The sequence below is a fragment of the Mycetomoellerius zeteki genome, unplaced genomic scaffold, assembly GCF_001594055.1.
Source record: "Mycetomoellerius zeteki isolate Tzet28-1 unplaced genomic scaffold, Tzet1.0 scaffold106, whole genome shotgun sequence".
In the NCBI taxonomy this organism is placed as follows: domain Eukaryota; kingdom Metazoa; phylum Arthropoda; class Insecta; order Hymenoptera; family Formicidae; genus Mycetomoellerius; species Mycetomoellerius zeteki.
Genome location: NW_017255975.1, coordinates 4,028,073 through 4,037,535, shown reverse-complemented (window position 1 = coordinate 4,037,535; position 9,463 = coordinate 4,028,073). Strand labels below are relative to the sequence as shown.

General features: G+C 35.0%; 1 protein-coding gene across 9 annotated transcripts in view; it reads right to left on the bottom strand.

Annotated features, from left to right (window-relative positions):
- Window positions 1-5,202: 5,202 nt before the first annotated feature.
- EndoA (SH3 domain containing GRB2 like, endophilin-A) overlaps window positions 5,203-9,463 on the bottom strand; it is a 32,862-nt gene continuing 28,601 nt past the window's right edge. For 5 of the 9 annotated variants that reach the window (XM_018451517.1, XM_018451533.1, XM_018451551.1 and 2 more), the window contains 4 exons: window positions 8,715-8,815; window positions 7,828-7,917; window positions 6,756-6,874; window positions 5,203-6,177 (listed from right to left, as the gene is read on the bottom strand). In XM_018451517.1, the coding sequence (XP_018307019.1) occupies window positions 6,058-6,177; window positions 6,756-6,874; window positions 7,828-7,917; window positions 8,715-8,815 (430 nt within the window). In that variant the 3' untranslated portion in view covers window positions 5,203-6,057. Of the gene's footprint in view, window positions 6,178-6,755; window positions 6,875-7,827; window positions 7,918-8,693; window positions 8,816-9,463 lie in introns of all 9 variants that reach the window. The other 4 variants (XM_018451542.1, XM_018451576.1, XM_018451584.1 and 1 more) reach the window with 2 other exon arrangements.

The window sequence follows — 9,463 nt, the reverse complement described above, 5'->3', positions numbered from 1 at the left end:
ACGTTGTGACATAGAGCACACTTTATTTCTCAATTAGTATTATAATAATCATTTAGCATTGACCGAAATCGAATATATATATATATCGTATATTTCTCTTTAATCGAGTTCAATATAATCGTAGTAGATTAAATTTATTACCAATACAAGTGTAATTAATCGTAATGTATTGTCTGAAAGTATCACTGTGTTGCATCCACTGGTCGCCCCCTTCGCACTTCGTCAAAATGGGGATCAACGGGAAACGGCTCGGGGCGGGGGTGCGTCCGGGGAGGGCAGGATATTGTCGAGGGCACCGATTTTTTTAATAACGCGCACGACGCATCTCGTGTCTCCCGCCAATCCCGGATTTTCTGGCGCTTACAAAATATAAGTGGGCCCAGCACAGTCGAGAAACACGAGATTCGTGCCGATCCCACACGCATACATACAGGAAGTCGGAGAGACATTTACGTTGAAAGGAGAATACGAGGAAGGAAAAGAAGGAAAGATAAAGAGCAAGAAGGAAGTTTTGAGGGGAAAAGTGGATAAGAGAGGGAGAACACCAGAAGCTTTCTCCGTGACCAAGGATGCTCAGTGATTTCTTTTTTGCGGGGATCGATAGATCCGGCGCGTGTCTGCTCGATCCCCAAATAGATTAAATTACAATTAGAACGCGGAAAGCTCGCCACGCTCGCCCGAGAAGCACGCGTTTATATAAAAAAAAATCTTTAAAATATATCTATATAAAAAATTATCCATTTGTTTTTATCTTTCTTTAAATACTAAAAATATGTTCATATACAACTAATAAAACGCAGTAAATCGCATAAAGTAAAGTAAAATAATTATCTATTACTTTCAAAATAGACAAGTGGATTCTATCAGAATGATTATATTGAAATAACATTTTTTTTCACTTTATAAATTACCGATAAAGATGTCTCAAATATTTAAAAATCGTAAACGATAAAAATTGACTATATTTTAAGGCAATATTAAAGATTCACAGTTTGATGTGGTATCGATTTAAATACTCTCTCGAAATTACTTCAGATCATGAAAAGTTACAAATATTAAAAAATAAAAATGTTGAGTAATAAAAACACGTGTTCCTCGTGCGAAAACATGCGAACTTGACGCTGAACAATATTCAACATTTAACAATAGCCAACATTTATAGAATAAGATACCAATTTTAGTATTTATCGTTAAATTCATTCTCTCTCGCGATCGCGCCAATCTCGCCGCTTTCTCAAATTTCTTCTTATTCCCCTTTTTTTTTATCTGCCATGCCAGATTGCGCGAACCGGTCCACGAACAATCAAACGCAAAAACGCAGACCGACGCGATATATATAAATTAACATAGTATATCACGCAGCAATATAAATTTCTTTCCACACAATAATAGCATATGTATGTATATTTCTCTCTTCTTCCCCCATGCAGTGTTTCTCAAATTTATTTCTTCCTTCTGCCGATCGGCGAGAATTCTCGATCAGGAACGGATTTATACGGACAGCGATAATATTTATGCTCGGATCCTACTAATCAAGCGATCCCCATAACTTAATTTCTAAATATATTCGTTCCTAAATATCCGTTTTTTAAATTATACATAACATCACAAAAATACTGCTACTCTCAGCATTCTACTTTACACATGCAGAACTCACTCTTCAATTAAGACGCCGTTTTAAGAGATTTAATTCAAATTAAAATTTTAAAACATATCTCCTATTTCTTATTAAAACATTATCTCATCATTTACTAAAATTTATTAAAATTACATTAAATAATTTATTAAAATTAATTAAATTACATTAATCTATTAAAACTGTTAGGTTTTCGAAGACCACTAACACATGTCTATACATTTTGATAGTTATAGAAGGTTTGCGTAGAATAAGAATATTTTAATTATTTCTTTCCTCAATTTCCGTTGCTCACTGGGGACCTAGAAATGATTAGCTTCGGACCCCCTAAATAATCATCATCCGCCCCTAATTTTCTATGCGAAATAATCAGCATTTTATTGCTATCATTCTAATTGACAAAGCTTCACCAGTCTCCGACTATATATAGACAAAAAGCGTGATCCCATTATGAACAAGCTGTGAGGGGTCGAAGTCGCTTCTTTCAATCTTCGGTTACTCGCATCGAAAATTTAACAAACAATTTTTTAATCTTCTTTTCTTATTGTATATAATGTGAAGTTTATTAAAAATCAAATGTTATTATCTATCTGCAAGGTAACAATTGAATTAAATTTTTAATTGCAACTATCATTGTCTATATTGGCGTTATTATGTATCATTAACAATTATGTATTATTAATTCAGCTCAGATAATTAATTTGTGCAGGTAATTTCATACTATATACATATTCTCTAATTTAGATTCAATTTCTCGAAAATTGTGAAGTTTCCAGAGAAAGTAATTTCACCATTTCATCATAAAATATACTATACGAATAACCGAAAGTGAAAATCGTTTCCGATGTTCACGTCCGTTTGATGCGAATTTTTCGCTTCACGTCGGACGAAACTACTGGAACGAAAGTGATCGGAAGTTTCGACATGGTGCGTCTTTACACACATGAGGAATAAATAATATAAATTTCTGGTATTTCTAGATTACACCTTTCTCATCCAATTAGCAAAAGTAGTTATTAGTCCAATTCAAAACAATTCGTCCTTCACTTTCGCTCCACTTTCGCGTCACCCCTCCCTCCGTTCTCACATAAATCTTCACGATGTTTTGAGAAACACTGATCCAACGATGGCCCCCACCGGCTAAACACCGTGATGTTAAACTCTTAATATTGCACAACATCGATAACACCTCGAGCTTCGAAAAGGATTTCGTTTTTATTTCACAGCGATTATAGTATCGGTGAAATTTGCATGCGGACCTTTTTTTTCCACGTTTCACGACTTGTCTTCCGTTTACTACTTGTCGCCTGTCTCAAGTAAGGACTTAACTGGCGACGGTGATAGCAGCAAGTGATAACATCGGTGGTATGTTAATCGGTATAGCGATCATAAACTTTAGTTATGTTAATCATGACGTGCCTTCGTTATCGGCATATCGCTCTGCGGGACAAAGAACATTCTCCGATTTGATTGTATTTCTACTACAGCTATGTAACTTTAATATATATATCATAGGTATTCTAATTTTCAACGGAATATAAGAGATTATCACTATATAAGCCATCTGTCTTCCTTTACATCGCGCTACACTACGTACGAAAATTCTATAACTTTCTTAAAAATTCTTTAGCTCTATGCTCTATCTAGAGAATCTTATATTACCGCTCGAAAAGTAATTTGATGAACGGCATAAATTAACTTGGAAAAGTTGAAAGTTACGAAACCATATTATCCTATGTGTCTTTTGCATATCTGCCTTATCCTATTAACAGCACACTCAATTCGGAAAATGTCCCGAGTCTGAAATCGATTTAATAGAATCCCGTTCTGAATTCAATGTATATGTAATCAAGAACATTTTTGCCAGTGCGGCGATTACAATGATATAATAATGACAATAAAATATATGAACAATGATAATGAATACATAACGCGGTCGGATTTCGCCGTCGCCTTTACCGACAATATGTATACGTGTAAGTAATATACTCTAGTGTCATTACATTATGCTTAGCAAATATCTCGCTCGAAGATTTACCTAAAATCCACGTGGCAACAAATAACCAAGTTCCTTAATTACTTTCATTGTTCTGGCGGTTGAACTCTCATACAAAGTCAAAAAGAGGAAAAAGGAAACCTGATTTCTGGATGCTGCGAAAGAATAATCGTTGCCGGTCGTTCGCGTAAAATATTTATGTTACTTAATGTATAAACATTCTGGATTAATCAGGAAGTCTGTTACTCATCATTCTCGTTTTACTCTTGCGCTACTATATCAAAAATTAATAATTAATTAAAACTATTGGTCTCTAGCCGTTTTCCAAACGTATCTAAAGCATACAAACGATATTTACATTCTGGATAATTAATTAAACATTTCTTTAAAATGCGAATTGTGTAAAGAATATCGGAAAAGTTTCGGATATGCTCAAAATTCGATTTAAACAAATTTTTTAATTATAAATATAACAATTAAAAATTATATTACTTTTCATCATTACATATAGTTTTAAAATAGCATTGATGTTTCTGGCACAGAAGTAATCCTTTTTCTTTTTCCAAAAACCGCCACAGTTAAATTCAATAACTATCAAGTATCTTTTTGCGCGACTAAAAATAAATCTGAAACAGCAGTATAGTCACGCCAATACAAAAGGTAGTTGTGATTGAACAACGTTCTCAATAAAACTGATTTTCTATTATAAGTTTTGTTCCAGTATCAACATCGATCCGAAAGTTTTCTGACAACGGAATTAGATCGTCACTGTCAAACACAATCAATGCCAGCAATATCTATAACAATCACAGATAATGACTTCGTGGAAGAGATTTGCCGCCATTTCGAGGTTCGCTTAAAGTAAATCCTAACTTCTAGCTAGTGTCGTCTAGCAATTAATATAAAAAAAGAAGAAAAACGAAGAAAACGAAGAATGAATGACAAACAGTCGAAAAAACGGTCAGTCGACTGAGGAATGGAAACACGAATTGCAATAACATTATTATTATATGAGTACATTACACGAGTAACGAGTTTGCTGCGCCGCGCGGACCAACGCCAAAACACGTGCCGCGGTTTGAATGATCAAACTCTCGCAAAGAAAGCCGTGCGCTTAATTAACATGATAAATGAGAGTCATAAAGAAACTTACGCGATTTAGCCGATTTGGCCGAGAATCCTTTGCGAAAGGAGAACGAGCGAATAGAACGAAGTAAGATTGCTCCAGCCGAATTAAAATTCGCTCTTAACAATAATTATAATAAATTTACGCTCTTAACAAATTATAATAAATACGTAACAATTAAAAATGCAACAGTCAAAGAAGGATCTCAAGATCATTTAATAATGTCTTTAATATTGGAAGCTAATGACTTCTTTCCTAAATTGAACTAACACTTTATTGAATTATTTAATGCTGATTAGTAATTCCAACTATTCTCGCTTTTATACTATTAATAATTATATTAATGATATTAATATTAATAATACAAATTGATACTAATATTAATATAATATAATATTAAAAGAAGAGATCTAATCAGAATTAATGCTACAATTAAAAGCTTCCACTTACCTTAACGACGAATTCAATCGACTGGAATAATCTCACCCCGTCCGAAATCCACAAGCGATACGTAATATCCGGACAACGTATAGCTTGCAATAGAGCAAACGAGTGCCGAGTTATCGGTTCGTTATCGGAACGACACGACACTTTCGGTGGCAAAATTAATTAAATGCCAGAGGGAACTATCGGAAAATTCGCACTCCGCCATAAATCGATTCACGCTAGGCTCGATTTTCTTCCTTTGTGCACTCGAACTGTATTGAAAATATCCCGAAAGCATCTCGACGAGACGGAAGATAAAATGTAGAAAAGTAGAGATGAGGAGAGAGCCGCCCTTGACAGTGAACTGCTATCGTAGGTACTTTGATGTCTGTATATGCGTGTGTATATATGTGTGTATATGTATGTGTACGTATTAACATAGGTATTTACGTGTTTTGTATCTGTATATATATATGTATAATACGTCTATATGTATCTATGCACGTACTTCCTGGGTATGCATTTGTGTGTATGTGTGCATATCTCTGCGCGCGCGAAGGTCCTTACGTCGATAAAATACACTATAACATTATATATGTACATTAACATGCGTAAGAGAGGTCTATTCTTGGGTCTGCAGGGAAGGGGAGGGGGTCTCTGTGTAGAGGACGGGGAGAAAAGTCTAGAGAAACTCGGGATCGTGTCTTGGACGTAAGCTGGAAATCGCAACGTAAGTGACAATAGATAGATAAAGATAAGTCGTCGAAAGGTCGTCTAGGTTTTAGGCTAGCTGGAGAGCAGAGTAATCCTGTAATGGTAGACGCTAGTGAACGAATACGCTGGGTCTTTGGCTTCGAGATGCGCGGCGTCCTCTTAGGGTAATGGCACTACGACCTGCACGTAGGTCACAGGGAAGTAACCGGTGCGGCCGTCCAGGCTGCCCTCAAACCAATTCTCGTCGATCTTCTGAGTCAAGGTGATCGTGTCGTTCTCCTGCAAAGAAGATGAAATCATTTAGATATAAATGTCGTTAATCGCCTTCAAAAAGATCAAGAATCCATTTTTTCAGTCTTTTGTTACACATAATGGATCGTTCGTGTCTGGATTAATATTTACTTTTACAAATATAAAAATAATTAATTCTTACATATATTTTAACATGTTTAAAAAATATTTACGTAAAATTATGTATTAAAAAAAAAGAAAAGACTAAAAATCATTATTTAACTAAGTACTCCTAGTTTTTTAAAGAAAAGAAATATATAGGATACAAATGACTCATCATGTGTACCTACTAAGAATTAAGATAGTTAAAAAAAAATTATGAAGAGATTCCGTATAATCAAAAGGATTAAAACAAAAAAATGGAATCCGCTTTAAGGATCTTATATATTATGAACTTTGTTCCATTTATAAAATCAATCTAAAAAAAGATTTAAAAAATCGTTTAATAGGGCACCCTTATATAACATACTTGTATGAAGAATACAACATATTTTTTATATAACATTCTTTATACATATTTTAAACTATATTGCTTAAATTCTTGGCGAATAATATCGTAAATTTACCTTAAATCCAAGTTCCCCAGGATTCTCGGGCTCGAAGTCGTACAGAGCTGTGCAGCACGGCGTTCTCTGTGTCATCGGCGTTCTCGCTGGTGATTTGCTCGGCGAGGGCAAAGGTGAAGCTGAAAATAGTCGGCACAAGTGTGCTAAACTACTAAAAACTTCACTAATATGACGTATAAAACACGTCACAGTGTGACTGCATGTCGCATCGCGTATACGTTCACAAACTACACATTTAACAATCTGCCTTGGTAATCGTGAACCATCTTGCACGGAAAAATCGTGTCGCACAAAGCAGCAGTGTGTAATGTCGATTTCTTTCTAAATGCGAAAGTAAAATAATAACGCCGAAAATATTTGAAAATAAAAGTAAGCTTCTGAAATTAATATGTTTACTTGTTGATGGCAACTGTGTGAGCTAACTAAAATTTTTACAGCAAGAAGGAGACAGTTATCTCAATTTCGGTAAAATATTATTGGTAAATCTAAAATATCTTAGAAAAAAATATGATCTTTCAAAAAATTTATTCTACATGAAAAAAATTATCAAATTAAAATATGAAAAAGATTATGTTCTTATTTAAAAAATTGCTGCAACTTTTGGACTAAAATGTAAATCCAAATATATCATATCTACTTTTAATTTACAATTAGTAAGATTTATAAAAATCACTATATTTCCTTTTGCTCAATTTGGATTTCAATCTTCAATTACTTAAAATCTATTCAACACAACCCTCTTCTACAGCATAGAGTGTCAAGACATTATGTAAATAAACGTGCATGGTGATCAGTCATCAGCGTCGTTATACGAGAAAGCGGTAGAAAATCCCATCGAAAGAAAAATGAAAGAGAATTGCGCAGGATCGGTCGCACCAACAGCTTCGATTACTAATCATAATGTGAGATTCGATATCCGTTTTTGGATCATTATCAGATACAGAGAGAAACTTTAGATAATTACGGCGTCCTTAACGGCGCAACAGTTGGTGCAACCGCTCTCGAGAGGTTCGAAAAGGAACTCGTTTGTTTGCCGGACAGAGAGACGAGGAAACCCCCATGCAAAGTTTACCATTGGTAGATTGTGGCGGGTTTCCGGCCGGAAATAGCTCGAGCTGCGAGCGCTTCCCGTCCGCAATCGGAGAGCCGGCCCGACTTGCCCCTACATTGTGTCAGAAGGACAGACAGGTATGCCACATTATACACACAGCACAATCGGAGGAAGAATAGGATGATGTGACAGTGTGACGAGAGTGAGCGTGTGCACGTATTTTGCGCGTAATCGCGGAGATCGATCCTTAAAGAGATTAACGTCCGGGACACGTAATTGATAGATGAAACAATGAACGTTTATTTAGATCCGGGAAGATTTATCTTACGAGAACTAATCGAACATTGTTTCCATTAACTTTTCTCAAGTAAACTTGATTTAAATTTTAATTCTTAAATCCATGTTTTATTTTCCCCAATCTCATTTACTCGTTTTAAAATGTAAACAATCGATAAATGTAAACAAATTTACAAATGTTTTCTTTTTCTTGAATTGCAGCTTGTATTAAGTCAACTGTCCAATTAAAGTTTCCGTCTCGGTTCAAATATTCAATTTATAAAAGATAACGAAAAAATAGTATTTTAATTGCAAAGGAATATTTCAGGAGGTAAAATTCAGTGACTCGTTCAGTTTTGACAAGTGCGAAGTTTGTACACGTGCGCAAAAAAAAAACACAGAATATTAGACACATCTCGCCGAATTTTTTACCGGAAGGCGTTCCATACAGAGAGATAGGAAAATGCAATATATATTAGTCAATGTAGAACGTAAACACCCCCCTGGCATGACAGAAAGAGAATAGAGAAAAAAACAAGAAACAGTTAAACAGCCAGACCACCCGAGTGTCGTCGCGTAGTGTAGTGAAGTATTTGTGAAATGCGTTTTACCGTGAAGAGAGAAGTTCCCACCGTTCATATGGTCCGACGTCGGCAATCCACTATCCACGTGCAGATCCGCCAGTGTCTTCGGCACAAATTCCATCTTTGGTCTATGTACGGCCTCCTCTTTCCTGAAGAGCAAAACATTTATCCGTAGATAACATTATCCGAAGAAATGATTGTTATAGTCATTCAACGCCACACAGACGCAAAAACGGATATCTTTATCTTCTCTCACGTAAAAGATTTATTTATTTATTTATTTAAATAAAAGTAAATAGAACTTCCAAAAAATAAAATATTATAAATTGTGGAATAATATGATATGTGGAATAATAATAATATCTCGTATGAGAATCAGCGTGATACGCAAGTTTATGTTCAATAAAATGTATTTGAAGTTAAGCCCAAGACACACAATGCGAGGGAATAGCGATAGGAATATGATTTCAACCTATCAGAAATCGGATATATCGGAATACCCAGTTTCTGATAGGTTGAAATCGTGTTATTCCTATCGCTATCGCTATTCCCTCGCATTGTGTCTTGGGCTTTACGTTACTTAATAAATCGTTCGTATATTTTGGCTCAACTTGAAACCATTTTTAGCAAAGAAAAAATATATGGTCCTACACTACTCTAAGAAAACTGAGATGAAGTCACTCTTAGAGTTTCAAACCTAAAAGTTGTATTGTTTGGCAATTTCTAGAACAAAACTTTTAGTTCTAAAAATCTATAAGTAACTCTATCTCGTAGTTTGACTGGCACACATATAGCGT